The 18321-nt window shown below is 42.8% G+C and overlaps 4 protein-coding genes across 5 annotated transcripts; 1 reads left to right on the top strand and 3 right to left on the bottom strand.

The window, feature by feature from the left end:
- The first annotated feature begins 3958 nt into the window (after positions 1-3958).
- LOC121588314 (cytochrome c oxidase assembly factor 6 homolog) lies at positions 3959-4438 on the top strand. Its single transcript, XM_041906089.1, has one exon. It carries the CDS (start codon positions 4034-4036, stop codon positions 4289-4291), a length of 258 nt encoding a protein of 85 aa, XP_041762023.1. The 5' UTR covers positions 3959-4033; the 3' UTR covers positions 4292-4438.
- On the bottom strand, positions 4405-5167 carry LOC121588313 (N-alpha-acetyltransferase 38, NatC auxiliary subunit). 2 transcript variants are annotated; one of them, XM_041906088.1, is made up of 4 exons: positions 5096-5167; positions 4907-4978; positions 4744-4830; positions 4405-4682 (listed from the first exon to the last, which is right to left on the bottom strand). In XM_041906088.1, exons 1-4 carry the CDS (start codon positions 5111-5113, stop codon positions 4437-4439), a joined length of 423 nt encoding a protein of 140 aa, XP_041762022.1. In that variant the 5' UTR covers positions 5114-5167; the 3' UTR covers positions 4405-4436. The 2 variants fall into 2 exon arrangements, with proteins under 2 accessions (XP_041762022.1, XP_041762021.1); XM_041906087.1 differs by having other exon boundaries at positions 4744-4842; positions 5096-5164.
- A 2621-nt stretch (positions 5168-7788) lies between these two features.
- On the bottom strand, positions 7789-12047 carry LOC121600348 (uncharacterized protein K02A2.6-like). Its single transcript, XM_041928846.1, has 3 exons — positions 8357-12047; positions 8129-8171; positions 7789-7993 (listed from the first exon to the last, which is right to left on the bottom strand). Exons 1-3 carry the CDS (start codon positions 12045-12047, stop codon positions 7789-7791), a joined length of 3939 nt encoding a protein of 1312 aa, XP_041784780.1.
- Positions 12048-12745: 698 nt separating this feature from the next.
- Positions 12746-17388, bottom strand: LOC121600343 (uncharacterized protein K02A2.6-like). Its single transcript, XM_041928835.1, has 3 exons — positions 13314-17388; positions 13086-13128; positions 12746-12950 (listed from the first exon to the last, which is right to left on the bottom strand). The coding sequence occupies exons 1-3, from the start codon at positions 17002-17004 to the stop codon at positions 12746-12748; spliced, it is 3939 nt and encodes a 1312-aa protein (XP_041784769.1). The 5' UTR covers positions 17005-17388.
- Positions 17389-18321: the final 933 nt, after the last annotated feature.

Raw genomic sequence — 18321 nt, 5'->3', positions numbered from 1 at the left:
TGGCCTTAAACGGAATTCGCTCGGAATGTTTATGTACCACGCAGTCGAATATTCCGTCATTGCTAGGGGACGAGGATTGAAACTATGACAGAATTTGAGTAACATGGACATTTACATTTACCAAAGGATCGTCGCAGTAACGTTGCATTCCGATACTGCGATGACCGCAGTGGCATGCATTCGATTTTAAAGGCACACAATTGACGACAGGTGACGCGATTCGAATCATATGGCACGAGATTCATCTATAACACTGAAAACCAATATAATATCAACCCAATGCCTTTCAAACCCAATAAATTTTAAACAAACTGGAGATGGTGTTAATACAGTTAGCCCTTCTTTCGCCAGAGTTGATCATTGATCGTATTTGTATGGATACATACCAATTATAAAAAGCTTGAAAGATAGACATATTGATAGAGGATAAGAAATATGGTTATATGAAATACGCTTCTGATGATGGTGATGTAAGAACATAGCAAACGAAAGAGGCGAATGAAGCCAAATGGCTCAGATTCTCTATTAAAATAAAGAAAAAAACATTGCAAATGGCGCTGAGGATCCAATTATTAAAATCTGTTTTGAACTCGATTGCTTTATGGAACATTTTGTTAATGTAAAATATAATATAATTGTATCTTGTTTCATTTAAAAAATATTAATTTAGGGAAAAAATAGAATAAATATAGGAAAAAATAAAATTAAAATAAAACTTTATTTTATTACATCTAAAAGTATATTAGAGAGGATGGCTCAATTTGTTACGTAATTTTTGAGGGGGGGGGGGGGGGGGGGTTTTACGTTACAGTTTGTTACACTTGAGGGGGAGGGAAAGGTCACATTTCTCATTTTAGTGTTGCGTAATTGATGAATGACGCCTAAAGGTAATTGTAGGACTCCAGTAAACTGGTGTAGCCATGATGTGGTTTGAAAAGTACAAAAATCGGAACATTCTCTCATTTTTTTTAATTTTTTGCTGTTTATAACGATATATGTAGCTGTACGTACATTTAACACCGCGTACGGCACGATAAAACTGTCTTATCAACAGCTCGTCAAAAGTATCTTTTTTACGCCAGATAGAGTTTACAGAACACAGGGGTCTGAGGCAAGTTGACGGACTTTCCTTTCTGCTCTTTAACATCGCTCTGGAAGGTGTCATTCGAGGCGCGGGGCTAGACAACGACATCTGTGGTACGATCCTCTGCCGGTCTCTCCGATTTCTTGGCTTCGCGGCTGACATCGACATCATCGGCAGGACAACGGCGAAGGTGAGTGAGGCGTACACCCCACTCAAACGCAAAGCAGCAATAATTGGATTGAGAATCAATGCGACGAAGACGAAGTACCTGCTTGCCGGAGACTCAGACCATCGGGGAAGCAGTGTATTAGTTGACGGTGACAATCCCGAGATAGTAAAGAAGTTCTGCTATCTCGGGGTGGTCGTAACTTCTGACCACGACATCAGCAGAGAAATCCGGAGACGTATTGTCCAGGGGAATCGGGCATACTATGGGCTTCAGCGACTGCTGAGTTCCAGAAGACTTCGATCCCGAACAAAATGTGAGATATATCGCACATTGATTCGCCCGGTGGTCCTCTACGGGCACAAGTCTTGTGCGAAGTCTTGTAATCAACTCTTGTAAATCTTGTAACCATCCGAGCGAAGGATGCAAACGCTGGGAGTGTACGGCGAACCGTGCTTCCTGACGGTGGTGCAGGCTGACAAGATACGATGGCTGGCGCATGTCATGAGGATGCCGGACTCATGCCCCACCAAGAAGGTGTTCGACAGCAATCCCCAGTTCGGCGCAGGAGAGCACAGCGATCTCGATATCTGGATCAGGTGAAACAACACCTGTCGGAGATCGGATGTCTGCATGGATGGGAGGCTGCAGCCAGGGCCCGAGCATCCTGGAGGATGATTGTTGACCGGGTCATGTCACATCGACATGCTCTATCGTGGGCAACAAGAGAGATTAGTAATGCGAAGGGGACAATTGAAACATAATATTAAATAACTTACAGGAAATAGTTATGTATTCAAACTGAATTTGAAACACAGTATAAAGAAATAAAAAGCGTATAAATATTTACACCCATTCCCACTTGCTATGGAAATGTTTTGAATCTGGATTTCTGTACCATCTGTTCAGTAAAATATAAACAATTTTCTAAAATTTTCCAAACTACCACTCTACTTCATTGCAGGATATTTTGTGAAAATGTTTCTGCAATTGAATAAAGCGTGCATCCCTTGTGTGCTTTCCACTAAGCGTGTAGCAGTTTCATTTTATCACCTACCCGTTGCTTGCTCCAAAACATTCAACACCTCTTACTGCCGTGTGCTGTATGGTATGGCGGGTTGGTTTTGCATATCGTTAGCAGTTCCAATACAAATAAGTAATGAAAGCGATTAAATATAATTAGATTATGGATTTTTCACTAGAACACACCCGCAAAGAGCAAGCACACATATTCAAAATCTGTTCAAAGCAATTAGAGGCAAAAGTCTCCCACTTCCCCCAGCGGGGACAAAGTAAACGCGAGAATGGTCGGCCAGGATATCTTTTATATTTTCAGCGATGGTGAAAATTCCTTTTTTTACCCCCTGATAATGGCATTTTTCGCTCATCAAAAGGAAATGGCCAAGAATTGGGGCCAAAAAAAAAGGGTACGGTTGTTTCATGGTGTCAATTCAATTTCTTCTCCATCCCAGAATCTGCCCGATCGGTCCCTTGTGATGTTGGGAAAATAATCGTAAAAAGGATTCCCCCCCCCCCTATTCGAATGCCTTTGAACCTCACGCGGGGTGGCAATCATGGCGCCGGCCTGAGTCCTTTGTGTTTTTAGCACTTTCACATTGTAAAGCGATCTAGTTTTAATTGGAGCAAAATAGCCGTTCCTGGAGCCGGCCGCTACAAGGACAAATGAAGAACCAAGCAACAAAAAAAAAAAACAAACGGACACATACAGAGGCTCCGCAACAGCGACGAGGTGTACATTTTTTGTGCTTTGAGCTCCAGCCAAAATCGTTAACGCCCCATTACAAGGCGGCATTCACAACAAATAGACGCCGCTCCCGGGAGCGAACCTGTCCGCTGCAGAGCATTCCGGGAGCCTAATTAATGGCGATAAACATCAAACAACGGTTTCGATAGTGACCGGGGCATAAGGGCCGGTACGGGTGTCGGCTCAGCTGCATCGACTGCAGCGGTCCGATGGCGACCAGAATGTTTGCCCAACGATGTTGATCTTTTGGGAATCGCCATTTAGAGCGCCCTGCTCATCGTCCGAACGGTATTGTACCGCGGATAGCTCATGTTCCTACCATCAGTAACGCGTGGCAACTCATTAGGTTTCATAATAATTGAAACAAATTCAATTTCATTTCCACCCGATAATCGATCTGATCGGGTGCGTAATTATCGAGACAGCATTACACCAGCTGTATAAATATTTGAATGGCGATTATCACCCATGCCGTTTGCGTTTCAAACCACGTGACGCAGCGCCGTTCTACGTCATCTAAATTAAATGCGTATTACTAGAGCAAATCGGATAAAACTAATCCTCAAAATTGAACAAAGTATTAAGCCTGCTACATTGAACTAATCATTCTATTTTTTTAAATCCCTAAAACGACTCCTGCTAAGGATACGGATTGATAGAAAAAAAAGAAAATTTAAATTATAGCAAACTCAGTTCAGTTCTCAGGTCTACTAGCGTCATCAAGCGGTCAGTAGCTGAAGCTACTTGATAGAGATAGTGTTCAAAATGATTTTTGGTTTTTTATATTATCTTTTCTTTTTAAAAAATATCAATCCACGCGCAGGCGCTTTGCATTTCAAACGTTTTAATTATTTATTTTTTGTTTTCTAAATGATCAGTTTTCTTTATTTCCGAATTAATTTCCCATAATAATGTCATTTGAACGTCGGTAACAATGACCGAATAGACTCCCTTGTTGCCGCCTTGACTGTTTTTAACCAAAGATTGTTGTGAAACACCGAAACCGGACCCGGAAAAAATGTCCTTCCCCGATAAAGACGCCCGCGCCAAGTGTTGGACGGCACGAGACGAATACTGGGCCTGCCTGGACAAGCACGCACCCGATTATCAGTGTACATCGCAAGCACCGGAACCGAAGGAATGTATACAGCTGCGCAAGTTGTACCAGCAAGGCTGTCCTGCCCAGTGGGTGAAGCATTTCGATCGCAAACGGACCTACGATCAGTTTAAGCAGAAAATGGCCAAAGGCTACGAACCACTCAACGAAACAAAATAGTGGCGGACAGAGGACGCAGCATGTGTATCATACGAACATTTCAAATAAGACACCTTGTTTCTTTCGGCAGCAGACAGCCAGAATGTTGCGACCACGGTTAGCCAGGGGAGGTGTGTAGTAAATAAAACAGTCATGTATTCATCCATTACCACGAAAATCTAGGATTGCGTTCTTCTATCGAAACTATGTACCGGCCCGGTATCATCACCAACCCGAGAACACGTTCTTCTCCTCCTATTTCGGTGAACTCACTCGTTGCCTGAAGCACTACATTCGCATCCGCGTCAGTGCAAACAAAATACCCGCTCAGTATCCGGCCGTCCGTCATTTTGATGCGAAATAATCGATTTAGCCAGGATCTCAGCAACTCTCGTTTGGGATTATATCGGTCCTGTGAATTTCGCAGAATAAATTAATTAGCCAATCCGCTTTTTGTGTGGTCGGGGGCTTACCGCTTCGTTATCTGTACCACTATCGGGGTCCCGATGCCAAGGATCCTTTTGGTTGATTTCCATTTGAGCAATAGCCTTATTTAGCGCCTGTTGGTATTGCTGAAACGGACAAGCATTAATTTATACGGACTATTCAACAAGTACATACTCATTCACATCATACTTGTGTGGGGTCTGAAGCAGCAAATTCCTCCGAGCATTCCTGAACCCCTGGGCCGAGATTTACTTCGCTTTCCTGGAAAGATTTTCACTATAAATACGTTGCACGCTGGTTCTCTTCTATTTTCTTCGCAAATCGAACAAGGGATTGGATATATTTAAAGAATAATTTAATTCGCAGTCGTATGTTTACCTTCGCCAGCTCGCTCATAGCTTTTGTTTATCGCTTTTGAGCGGACCTGTCAAACTACAGTCTGTTCCCGAGTTACGCAGTTCTTGAGTTATACAGACCCGAAGATACGCGGTTTTCTAATCAGTACAATATGCTCCAGGATTGCCCCTTACAAAATGATAAGCTATTTTGCCAAAATTATAAAGTGTATAAAAGTACTAACTTTAAACAAAAATACCCATGTATCACCTATATTTTGGCTGGAAACCGTAATATTCGACTACGCGGATGCCTCGGAAATGCACAAACCGCGTAACTCGGGAGCAGACTGTACTCGAAAAGGTAGATCTTTTTCACTGGGAGCTACATTCAAAATGATCAAAGCAGCAGTAAAATCCGTTAACCTTCATTTCTATAACCACCTACCCGGGTATGTTTTGCTTATTCTTTTTATTATAACTTTTTACTGGATTATCGAATCGATCCAAAAAAATTAGAATGCCTAGAGAAACATGTTTTAAAAAAGTGGTAAAAAATTCAGAATTTTTAAATTTTTTTAAATGTGCTTTAAAAAATAAAATCAACTTTTACCCCTTACTTCTATAACCACCTACCCGGGTAGGTAATACATACAATAAAGGATTTTGGTTTGAATTAGTCGCTAATTTTGTAATGATTTGTATAGCAATGCATGTAGTTATATTTATAGAATCTATTCCAAAAGTTTTCTAGCTCTTAATATTCTTCTAAAGTCACATAGAATAAATGATTGCCCCGACAGTCGGAAAGACATGGCGGTGTATTAGTGTCAGTTGAACTAATTGCTTTGCATTCAATTTATGAAACTGAAAGCCATACTTCATAAATTTATAACATGAAAACAAGTTTTGTTATTATAGCTGCATAGTATAAGTTAAACAAGAAATTTTTTGACCAATAAAATTACAAATTCCCTTATAAAATGTATTACCTACCCGGGTAGGTGGTCATAAAGATGAGGGTATATTTTTGGTCATAGAAACAAAGGTTAATCTGAAAAAGGCCTCGCACAGTTCATGTTTTAGTGATTATGCTTTAAAAATCCACCGATTTTTAGCTTTCCTGTGAGACAACGAAATAAATGATACATGCATCTGCGTGTCGCAAAGTACGAAAATACTTTTGTGTAGCTTACCATTTCGTTACCTACATTTTTTTCTGAAAAACACTAAAATGTTAGAGTATAATTTGTATTTTTATTATTATTATTTATTGCTTATTATCAGCCTCGCAGGGTTTCACAATAATGCCATTAACTGTTCTATTTTCTAACTAGGGAAAAGCAAGAAGGGCTCGCCAGCGCAGCGGTGGAAGTGTTGATATCGAAAGTAAAAAGATTTTTATAGCGACCTTGACTTTCGCCTCTTTCTTAGAAAAACTAAATCTCATCATAAAATTTAACATTTTTCTTTCCAAGCCATTTGCGACTTGCATTTACTTTAACCCGGGTATTCTCAATAAAATTTACTTGAGATTCATGGGACCTCAACGTCCGTCGTGCTAATACAGGGCCGTACTCTACAAACTATTCTTCGTACTGGACTAACGATTCGATAGGGCCTAGCCCGCCCACCGTTAGATCCGTCACTGACGTTGTATGGGAAGCCAGGTAAAACGGACACGTTAAGGAAAATGTGAAAAAACAGAGGTATATATAAATGCAACGGCCATGAAAATGTGCATTATCTTACGCTCATAATTTATCAGAAAATGTGTTGAAACTTTCAAGTTCAAGTTTCTATCGATTTTTATTTTTTTTTTTTTTTCATGAAAAAAAGCTATGAAATGTTCGGGTAAGACGGACACCTGATATGGGAAAGATGAGCACCATGAAGGGTAAGAGAGAGACCTGTTGAAAATGTTGGAATTTAAAGAGGTTTATAGAATTTTAACATATCCCATTGGTGTCCACGTCCTGGTACGTACATAAACCAATTCTAGGCCAATTGCAACGAAGATCATCCAGCCGTGAATTTAGAAATTGTAAGCACCGCTTCTACTATATTATCGAATGCAGAATCCAAAATTTTATTGAAATATCGCGCACTAACTGCGTTGCTTATAGAGCAACAGTCTAGAACTTCCCTTTAGGAATTTACTTCGCGGAAAACTCACGACCAGCAGTTTTGAGGGACTTGTTAATTGTTAAAGCCATTTTAACACCATGTCAAAATTCATTTTTTATGGGGCCCCAACGTCCCTCCTTCCGGGGGGCCCTTGTCGCTGGTCCTCTGTTCACTGCTAATACATACTGCACACTACAGACTAGTGATCTACGGGGCCCTAAATCGATGAGGCACCAGGCGACCGCCTGGTCCGCCTACCGTTAGATCTGCCACTGGTATCAATACCTCCTCTTTTTGTTAATTTTGTGATATTGCGGGGCTTGCTAAAACGATATTGTACTTATTTAAAACGATACAATACAATAATATAATTTATTAATCCTAAATGCCCTTTTTGGTGTGACCGTCCCGCTCGACCGCCTTAATCCAAGAGAGCACGATCGTCCTTCCGATCGTGCTGAGTGGCCTCTCGGCTCGCTGAGTGACCAGCCAGTCGGAGCCGAACTGTTTGCGCAGGTTGGCTCACTTATCGCGTTTCGCCCTAAACGCCTCCATAACATCTCCCTCTCTTAAAATGTACGGTACACATCGAACCGACTGGGCAATCTTCTATTTCGAGAAGAGCGTCGTGGTTCCTGTACCTGATACAGCCTTCTGGGACGTGCAGTTGTTGTTTTTCCAAATGTTTGTGTGGATGCAGCAGGAGGAAACACCGGTACCGTTTGGTGGTCGCTGATGCTTGAAGATAACGGTAAGTCTTCTGGTGGTGACGGTGCAGGTGCAGGTGGATTTAGTACGCGATCCAAATTCCAAGCTTCAAGCAAAACATCTAGAGGTAAGCAAGGCTGAACTACTGTTGAAGATTCTTCTTGCGTCCGCCGACGTAGCTGATGAATATGCCGTCGAATGATCTTTCCATCGGCCGCCCTGACCAGGTACATGACTCTACCTTGTCGCTTCAGAACCGTACCGGTTATCCATCTCCATCCATTCTGGGAATAATGTTTAGCATAAACGTTTTGATTAGGGCAAAATTCTCTTTCTTCTACAGTAGGGCTTATCTGTGGTGGGTAAGGCGCCGTTCTAACGTGTATAATACCGCTTTTCTTACAAAATCGTTCAAATTCAATACTGGAGAATTGTGTCCCATTATCAGACACTAGCGTCATCGGCATACCAAAACGTGCGAAAATACTACGAAGAATAGCAATTGTAGACGCTGATGACGTGTTGCTAGTTTGAACTATTTCAGGCCATTTTGAAAAAGAATCCAATAATATAAGATACCACTCTCCCTTTAATGGACCAGCATAATCGATATGAAGGCGTTGCCAAGGAGCTGAAGATTTTGGCCAGCTGGTTTTATCGGTGCTTGGAGGTGATTTGGCGGCTGCCTGGCAGGCATGACACGAATTAACCCATTCAGTAATATCACGATCCATAGATGGCCAGTAAATGTAGCTTCTAGCTAAGGCCTTCATCCTTTGAATCCCCGGATGACCATGATGGATCTGACTCAAACATTGTTTTTGTAGCAGTTTGGGGATCACTACCCTCTCTCCAAATAAGATACAGTTGTTTACTGCCGACAAGGACTCTCTTCTATCATGGTAACGTGCAATCTCTGATCCATACGATACGTTTGTTGGCCAGCCTTTTTTGATATTTGTGTAAACCTGTCGTAGTACGGGATCGCTCTGGGTTTTTATCTCAACGTCTCTGAACGTGAGGGGGAATGAACTAATCGCGTTGATAACTACTGCCTCCAAGTCTTCTTCTAGGCTTAGGCTCGCGATCACATATTCTGGCTCTGGCTTTGCATGATTTTGTATAAGACGAGACAGGACATCCGCATTTCCAAACTTGTCTGATTGTATGTATTCCATTTCAAAATCATAAAGCTGTAGCGTCAGCGCGAATCTTTGAAGACGATTTGCTGTATAGATCGGAATCCCTTTTTTTGAACCAAATATTCTAAGCAGTGGTCTATGGTCTGTTTGTAAAATAAAGTGTCTCCCAAACAGCATTTTATGAAATTTGGTTACAGCGTATACTATGGCCAATCCCTCTCTATCGATTTGGCTGTAGCCTGTTTCTGCTTTGGTTAGCGCTCTAGATGCGTGCTGTATTACTTTAACGGATCCATCAGAGAAAACATGGCTAATGGTTGCTCCGACCCCTATAGAAGAGGCGTCTGCAGAAACAACAATTTTGGCTCGGGGATCGTAATGTGTGAGAAGCAAATTTGATGATAAAATTTCTTTAAACTTTTTAAAAGCTTTTTCACACTCAAAGGTCCACTCGAATCTTCCGTCCTTTTTTAAGAGCATGTCTAAAGGATACCTTAACTCGCGCATGTTGGGCACAAACTTGCCATAGTAATTAATGGCACCTAAGAATGATCTTACGCCACTTAAATCGGTTGGTGCTGGTAAGTTGAGAATTGCCGCTATCTTCTCTGGATTTGGTTTAATTCCTTGATGATCAATTATGTGGCCTATGTATAGAATTTGGTACGTTTTAAAAGAACATTTCTCGGCGCGTATTGTAAACCCGTAGCTTTCGATCCGTTGCAATAGTTTGTATAGATTAGCATCATGTTCAACCTCAGTTTTACCCCCTACTATCACATCATCCATATAACCACACACTCCATTCAATCCAGCTAGCATGGTATCAATAATTTGCTGGAATGCGGCTGGTGCAATCTTTATACCTGGTGGTAATCGGTTGTATGTGTACAAACCACGGTGTGTATTTATTACCAAAAACGATCTGTATTTTTCTTCTACTTCCACCTGAAGAAATGCATCCGATAGATCGATTGTGCTAAAATACTTGCAACCGGCAAGTTTGGCAAAAATGTCTTCGGGTAATGGTAAAGGGTATTCATGCGCCCGTAATGCTGAATTTAGGCCGGTGGAGTAGTCTCCACATATTCTTATAGTTCCATTTGCCTTTCTAACAACCACTATAGGAGCCGCCCATTCCGAATAGTCTACCGGTGTAATAACTCCAAGTTGCTCTAATCTGTCGAGTTCCTTATTCACAGCTTCTTGCATAGCATAAGCGACTGGGCGCTTTGGACAAAAAGTTGGTTGGGTGTTCTCTTTTACTTGCACTTTTATACGTGCCTTGGTGCATAAACCTGATCCCCTAAAAACACTGGGAAACTTGGTTTCTAATTGTTTTGCAATTGGTGTAGCTGTCGAAACAGCTCCACAATATGCATTCATCGGTAACGATCCGAGATCAAATGCGTCGATGATATCTGCACCCAATAATAAGAGATTTACGCAAGCTACGCGGATGGTAGCTGCTTTTGTTTTCTCTCCAACCGTAACAATTCCTTCGAATTCCCCGTCTAAGGGAAGGCTGGCCCCTGAAACTGTTTTTGCTCGTATCTCGCATGCATTTAGAGGAGGTTTGCCTAAGCTTTGCCACAGAGATCTATTTATGATCGTAATATCGGACCCCGTATCGAGTTGTAACCTGGCATTTTTCCCGTTTATTAGTACGTTAACGTACTTACGGTTTACCGCGACGGCACATGCATTTACCGTGACGATACGTGTCTCCACCGATGGGCTCTGACGAAATTTTCCTTTTTGGTTCGCGGTATTGCAGTGGCCTTCCCGATGTCCTATTTGTCCGCAATCTTGGCACTTGTGCGATTTATAGCCACAATATTGCACCCAATGTCTGTCGCCACAAAGCCAGCATGGTCGACTGGGATGGGTGTTCCGTGCGGGAGGACGCTGCTTATCATATCTTTGGACATTATTTCTTTTGGGGAATTGCCGGTGCTGAAAACTCGAATTTTTAGCTTTAGTATGTTTGTTAAATATGTTTGTATGATTTTTGTTATGCAATGCGAGTACTTGCCGTTCATTTTCTTGAATCATTGCGCTGTCTCTTTTTAGTGCGGCAATGCGACTACAATCCTCTGACAGTTGCTGCAACGTAATCTGCTCTCGATCCTCGATTTTCGCCAACAATCTGGTTCGCACTTCGACGTCTCGTTCTTCTCTTAATCCACAAACGAATAAGAGGCACTTTAGCTGCTCCTCGTCGAGCTTGCTGAGCTCGAACTCTACGCATGATTTATTTACACGACATGCGTAGGTAAGCAGATCCTCTTCAGGTTTCCTTGTTAGCTGCAAACACTTGTACCTTTTGCTTATCAAGGATTCCTGTACGTCGAACAGCACAGCGAGCTTTGCGATCGTTTCCTTGAATGAAAATTCACTTGAACGTAGGGGCAGGTTAAACGACAAATACCGATCATGCTCGGCTGCACCTAGCTTCCTTAAAAGCAGTCGCACTTTTGCTGCATCACTCAGCCGACAAGCATCCTCGTTGAACAGCTCCTCGTACCGGGAAAACCATGTTCTGAAGGTGATGCCAGCTTCAGGATCGAACCGAAATTCCATAATTGAATTTGCTAATGCTTCCGTTGCTTGCTCCGGATTGAAATTTGGCGTAACTACGGGCTGGCTTATTTGCTGGGCCATTATTTTACTAATAAGCTGCTGTTGCTGGGCCATTTGTTGCTGCATCATATTTAGCGTTTGCAGGAGTACGGCGTTATCCACTACAGCTGAGCCCGTTTGCGATGGCGGTTGCACAAATTGCGATGGCGCTGATACCGGCTGCGCTGATGCGGGTCCCAATTGCGATGGCGGATAGAGGTGTCCGTTTGGAGACAACTGATGATGGGACGCTACTTCGTGCACGGAGGGAACGTGCGGCCGCGATGTTCCGGGTTGTTGCATCACCGCCGGGTTGAAAAATCCAGACCGGCCTAAGGATGCACGTCGCTGCTCCTCCTCCGTCGGTAAATCCATCGTTGCATCAGCGGGGTTCATCTTGCGCTTCTTGGGACGTGGTGGCGCAATTGTGTGGGTGTATGTGTGTGAGCGGGACACGGAAGAAAACGAACAAAACGAATTAAAAATTGGTCAGCACTTACAGGGTTTCCCACGATTTATTGGTCAGATCCCATGATTTTTTGGTGCGTTCCCACGATATTTTGGTCGTATCCCATAGATTTTTGGTTCGTTCCCATAATAAATTGGTATTTTCCGCTTCGATATCAATACAATGGGAACAAAAATTTCTGGGAAACGGCAAAAAAATCGTGGGAACGCACCAAAAAAAATATGGGAACTCACTAAAAATTGATGGGATCCAACCAATAAATCGTGGGAAACCCTGTAACAACACGAAACGATCACATTAACTTTTCTCGTCGCCACTTTTGTGATATTGCGGGGCTTGCTAAAACGATATTGTACTTATTTAAAACGATACAATACAATAATATAATTTATTAATCCTAAATGCCCTTTTTGGTGTGACCGTCCCGCTCGACCGCCTTAATCCAAGAGAGCACGATCGTCCTTCCGATCGTGCTGAGTGGCCTCTCGGCTCGCTGAGTGACCAGCCAGTCGGAGCCGAACTGTTTGCGCAGGTTGGCTCACTTATCGCGTTTCGCCCTAAACGCCTCCATAACATCTCCCTCTCTTAAAATGTACGGTACACATCGAACCGACTGGGCAATCTTCTATTTCGAGAAGAGCGTCGTGGTTCCTGTACCTGATACAGCCTTCTGGGACGTGCAGTTGTTGTTTTTCCAAATGTTTGTGTGGATGCAGCAGGAGGAAACACCGGTACCGTTTGGTGGTCGCTGATGCTTGAAGATAACGGTAAGTCTTCTGGTGGTGACGGTGCAGGTGCAGGTGGATTTAGTACGCGATCCAAATTCCAAGCTTCAAGCAAAACATCTAGAGGTAAGCAAGGCTGAACTACTGTTGAAGATTCTTCTTGCGTCCGCCGACGTAGCTGATGAATATGCCGTCGAATGATCTTTCCATCGGCCGCCCTGACCAGGTACATGACTCTACCTTGTCGCTTCAGAACCGTACCGGTTATCCATCTCCATCCATTCTGGGAATAATGTTTAGCATAAACGTTTTGATTAGGGCAAAATTCTCTTTCTTCTACAGTAGGGCTTATCTGTGGTGGGTAAGGCGCCGTTCTAACGTGTATAATACCGCTTTTCTTACAAAATCGTTCAAATTCAATACTGGAGAATTGTGTCCCATTATCAGACACTAGCGTCATCGGCATACCAAAACGTGCGAAAATACTACGAAGAATAGCAATTGTAGACGCTGATGACGTGTTGCTAGTTTGAACTATTTCAGGCCATTTTGAAAAAGAATCCAATAATATAAGATACCACTCTCCCTTTAATGGACCAGCATAATCGATATGAAGGCGTTGCCAAGGAGCTGAAGATTTTGGCCAGCTGGTTTTATCGGTGCTTGGAGGTGATTTGGCGGCTGCCTGGCAGGCATGACACGAATTAACCCATTCAGTAATATCACGATCCATAGATGGCCAGTAAATGTAGCTTCTAGCTAAGGCCTTCATCCTTTGAATCCCCGGATGACCATGATGGATCTGACTCAAACATTGTTTTTGTAGCAGTTTGGGGATCACTACCCTCTCTCCAAATAAGATACAGTTGTTTACTGCCGACAAGGACTCTCTTCTATCATGGTAACGTGCAATCTCTGATCCATACGATACGTTTGTTGGCCAGCCTTTTTTGATATTTGTGTAAACCTGTCGTAGTACGGGATCGCTCTGGGTTTTTATCTCAACGTCTCTGAACGTGAGGGGGAATGAACTAATCGCGTTGATAACTACTGCCTCCAAGTCTTCTTCTAGGCTTAGGCTCGCGATCACATATTCTGGCTCTGGCTTTGCATGATTTTGTATAAGACGAGACAGGACATCCGCATTTCCAAACTTGTCTGATTGTATGTATTCCATTTCAAAATCATAAAGCTGTAGCGTCAGCGCGAATCTTTGAAGACGATTTGCTGTATAGATCGGAATCCCTTTTTTTGAACCAAATATTCTAAGCAGTGGTCTATGGTCTGTTTGTAAAATAAAGTGTCTCCCAAACAGCATTTTATGAAATTTGGTTACAGCGTATACTATGGCCAATCCCTCTCTATCGATTTGGCTGTAGCCTGTTTCTGCTTTGGTTAGCGCTCTAGATGCGTGCTGTATTACTTTAACGGATCCATCAGAGAAAACATGGCTAATGGTTGCTCCGACCCCTATAGAAGAGGCGTCTGCAGAAACAACAATTTTGGCTCGGGGATCGTAATGTGTGAGAAGCAAATTTGATGATAAAATTTCTTTAAACTTTTTAAAAGCTTTTTCACACTCAAAGGTCCACTCGAATCTTCCGTCCTTTTTTAAGAGCATGTCTAAAGGATACCTTAACTCGCGCATGTTGGGCACAAACTTGCCATAGTAATTAATGGCACCTAAGAATGATCTTACGCCACTTAAATCGGTTGGTGCTGGTAAGTTGAGAATTGCCGCTATCTTCTCTGGATTTGGTTTAATTCCTTGATGATCAATTATGTGGCCTAGGTATAGAATTTGGTACGTTTTAAAAGAACATTTCTCGGCGCGTATTGTAAACCCGTAGCTTTCGATCCGTTGCAATAGTTTGTATAGATTAGCATCATGTTCAACCTCAGTTTTACCCCCTACTATCACATCATCCATATAACCACACACTCCATTCAATCCAGCTAGCATGGTATCAATAATTTGCTGGAATGCGGCTGGTGCAATCTTTATACCTGGTGGTAATCGGTTGTATGTGTACAAACCACGGTGTGTATTTATTACCAAAAACGATCTGTATTTTTCTTCTACTTCCACCTGAAGAAATGCATCCGATAGATCGATTGTGCTAAAATACTTGCAACCGGCAAGTTTGGCAAAAATGTCTTCGGGTAATGGTAAAGGGTATTCATGCGCCCGTAATGCTGAATTTAGGCCGGTGGAGTAGTCTCCACATATTCTTATAGTTCCATTTGCCTTTCTAACAACCACTATAGGAGCCGCCCATTCCGAATAGTCTACCGGTGTAATAACTCCAAGTTGCTCTAATCTGTCGAGTTCCTTATTCACAGCTTCTTGCATAGCATAAGCGACTGGGCGCTTTGGACAAAAAGTTGGTTGGGTGTTCTCTTTTACTTGCACTTTTATACGTGCCTTGGTGCATAAACCTGATCCCCTAAAAACACTGGGAAACTTGGTTTCTAATTGTTTTGCAATTGGTGTAGCTGTCGAAACAGCTCCACAATATGCATTCATCGGTAACGATCCGAGATCAAATGCGTCGATGATATCTGCACCCAATAATAAGAGATTTACGCAAGCTACGCGGATGGTAGCTGCTTTTGTTTTCTCTCCAACCGTAACAATTCCTTCGAATTCCCCGTCTAAGGGAAGGCTGGCCCCTGAAACTGTTTTTGCTCGTATCTCGCATGCATTTAGAGGAGGTTTGCCTAAGCTTTGCCACAGAGATCTATTTATGATCGTAATATCGGACCCCGTATCGAGTTGTAACCTGGCATTTTTCCCATTTATTAGTACGTTAACGTACTTACGGTTTACCGCGACGGCACATGCATTTACCGTGACGATACGTGTCTCCACCGATGGGCTCTGACGAAATTTTCCTTTTTGGTTCGCGGTATTGCAGTGGCCTTCCCGATGTCCTATTTGTCCGCAATCTTGGCACTTGTGCGATTTATAGCCACAATATTGCACCCAATGTCTGTCGCCACAAAGCCAGCATGGTCGACTGGGATGGGTGTTCCGTGCGGGAGGACGCTGCTTATCATATCTTTGGACATTATTTCTTTTGGGGAATTGCCGGTGCTGAAAACTCGAATTTTTAGCTTTAGTATGTTTGTTAAATATGTTTGTATGATTTTTGTTATGCAATGCGAGTACTTGCCGTTCATTTTCTTGAATCATTGCGCTGTCTCTTTTTAGTGCGGCAATGCGACTACAATCCTCTGACAGTTGCTGCAACGTAATCTGCTCTCGATCCTCGATTTTCGCCAACAATCTGGTTCGCACTTCGACGTCTCGTTCTTCTCTTAATCCACAAACGAATAAGAGGCACTTTAGCTGCTCCTCGTCGAGCTTGCTGAGCTCGAACTCTACGCATGATTTATTTACACGACATGCGTAGGTAAGCAGATCCTCTTCAGGTTTCCTTGTAAGCTGCAAACACTTGTACCTTTTGCTTATCAAGGATTCCTGTACGTCGAACAGCACAGCGAGCTTTGCGATCGTTTCCTTGAATGAAAATTCACTTGAACGTAGGGGCAGGTTAAACGACAAATACCGATCATGCTCGGCTGCACCTAGCTTCCTTAAAAGCAGTCGCACTTTTGCTGCATCACTCAGCCGACAAGCATCCTCGTTGAACAGCTCCTCGTACCGGGAAAACCATGTTCTGAAGGTGATGCCAGCTTCAGGATCGAACCGAAATTCCATAATTGAATTTGCTAATGCTTCCGTTGCTTGCTCCGGATTGAAATTTGGCGTAACTACGGGCTGGCTTATTTGCTGGGCCATTATTTTACTAATAAGCTGCTGTTGCTGGGCCATTTGTTGCTGCATCATATTTAGCGTTTGCAGGAGTACGGCGTTATCCACTACAGCTGAGCCCGTTTGCGATGGCGGTTGCACAAATTGCGATGGCGCTGATACCGGCTGCGCTGATGCGGGTCCCAATTGCGATGGCGGATAGAGGTGTCCGTTTGGAGACAACTGATGATGGGACGCTACTTCGTGCACGGAGGGAACGTGCGGCCGCGATGTTCCGGGTTGTTGCATCACCGCCGGGTTGAAAAATCCAGACCGGCCTAAGGATGCACGTCGCTGCTCCTCCTCCGTCGGTAAATCCATCGTTGCATCAGCGGGGTTCATCTTGCGCTTCTTGGGACGTGGTGGCGCAATTGTGTGGGTGTATGTGTGTGAGCGGGACACGGAAGAAAACGAACAAAACGAATTAAAAATTGGTCAGCACTTAACAACACGAAACGATCACATTAACTTTTCTCGTCGCCACTTTTGTGATATTGCGGGGCTTGCTAAAACGATATTGTACTTATTTAAAACGATACAATACAATAATATAATTTATTAATCCTAAATGCCCTTTTTGGTGTGACCGTCCCGCTCGACCGCCTTAATCCAAGAGAGCACGATCGTCCTTCCGATCGTGCTGAGTGGCCTCTCGGCTCGCTGAGTGACCAGCCAGTCGGAGCCGAACTGTTTGCGCAGGTTGGCTCACTTATCGCGTTTCGCCCTAAACGCCTCCATAACAGTTAATTAAAGTTGTCTAAGCTGAGGCAAGATATTGGGTTTCTTGAAGTACTTCATCAGCGTCGCGCGTGTAATAGCATAACGAATGGCTGCTATTTTGACAAGTGTGCCGTTTCTCGCGTATTTCCATACTTTCTCTAGTTGCTGGATGGTTTATATCTTCTAAATACCCTTATTTAAGCTATTCGAAGGAATTTATTCATCACCAATTGATATAAGAAGTCAAATAAATCAACAAATTCGGTGTCCCTCTTTCCCTACGACAGATAGTCCATCTTTCCCTCTTTGGTGTTAGGATGCTTACACCATCAGAACACAAGATGTTTTATTGCTTTCATGATCGTTCTTTTGCCAGTTTTTCCTCAATGATCACGACAACTCTGGGCCGGTCTGTTGGTACAGTCGTCAACTTCAAGGTTCAAGCCCCGAATAGACCGTGCTCCCATACGTAGGACTGACTATCCTGCTATGGTAACAATAAGTCACTGAAAGCCAAGCTTACTTCACTAGTGGGTATACAGACAGGCCTTGACCGACAACGGTTGTTGTTCCAAAGAAGAAGAAGATCACGACAACTCATTCATGAAATAAAACATACGGAAATATAAACAATACAAGTTGTAGAGCTTAAGATCCGCAGTAGTACAATTAGATCCACAAGGGTGCGCACGATTGAAAATTTGTTTTGTTCGTGAATTCAACCATTTTTGCATATATTATACCAAAAAAGTTCTCAAATGTGTTGTTTTACTTTCAGTTTGCTGCATTGTTGAACTATTCGAAAATTACCTTTTTCATGCATTAATGAGAAGTGTTCGTCTTTACCTACCTTCTCCATACATATAAATAGTTGAAAAAATCAAACATGCCCAAAAACACACTACTTTAGGCTAACCAAATATAATTAAATGTACCTAG

Source organism: Anopheles merus, chromosome 2R, assembly GCF_017562075.2.
Source record: "Anopheles merus strain MAF chromosome 2R, AmerM5.1, whole genome shotgun sequence".
NCBI lineage: Eukaryota > Metazoa > Arthropoda > Insecta > Diptera > Culicidae > Anopheles > Anopheles merus.
Note: the sequence above shows the minus strand (reverse complement) of the source record. Positions and strands in the feature narration are given on the sequence as shown.

Coding starts and splice junctions, on each gene's coding strand:
- LOC121588314 (XM_041906089.1), top strand. CDS start 4,034: ATGTCCTTCCCCGATAAAGACGCCCGCGCCAAGTGTTGGACGGCACGA.
- LOC121588313 (XM_041906087.1), bottom strand. Junction 4,843..4,906: donor CTGCTTCAGACCCCACACAA/GTATGATGTGAA, acceptor TGTCCGTTTCAG/CAATACCAACAGGCGCTAAA. Junction 4,683..4,743: donor GTGGTACAGATAACGAAGCG/GTAAGCCCCCGA, acceptor CGAAATTCACAG/GACCGATATAATCCCAAACG.
- LOC121600348 (XM_041928846.1), bottom strand. CDS start 12,047: ATGAACCCCGCTGATGCAACGATGGATTTACCGACGGAGGAGGAGCAG. Junction 8,172..8,356: donor TAGTATTTTCGCACGTTTTG/GTATGCCGATGA, acceptor CATTATTCCCAG/AATGGATGGAGATGGATAAC. Junction 7,994..8,128: donor TACGGTTCTGAAGCGACAAG/GTAGAGTCATGT, acceptor TTTTGCTTGAAG/CTTGGAATTTGGATCGCGTA.
- LOC121600343 (XM_041928835.1), bottom strand. CDS start 17,004: ATGAACCCCGCTGATGCAACGATGGATTTACCGACGGAGGAGGAGCAG. Junction 13,129..13,313: donor TAGTATTTTCGCACGTTTTG/GTATGCCGATGA, acceptor CATTATTCCCAG/AATGGATGGAGATGGATAAC. Junction 12,951..13,085: donor TACGGTTCTGAAGCGACAAG/GTAGAGTCATGT, acceptor TTTTGCTTGAAG/CTTGGAATTTGGATCGCGTA.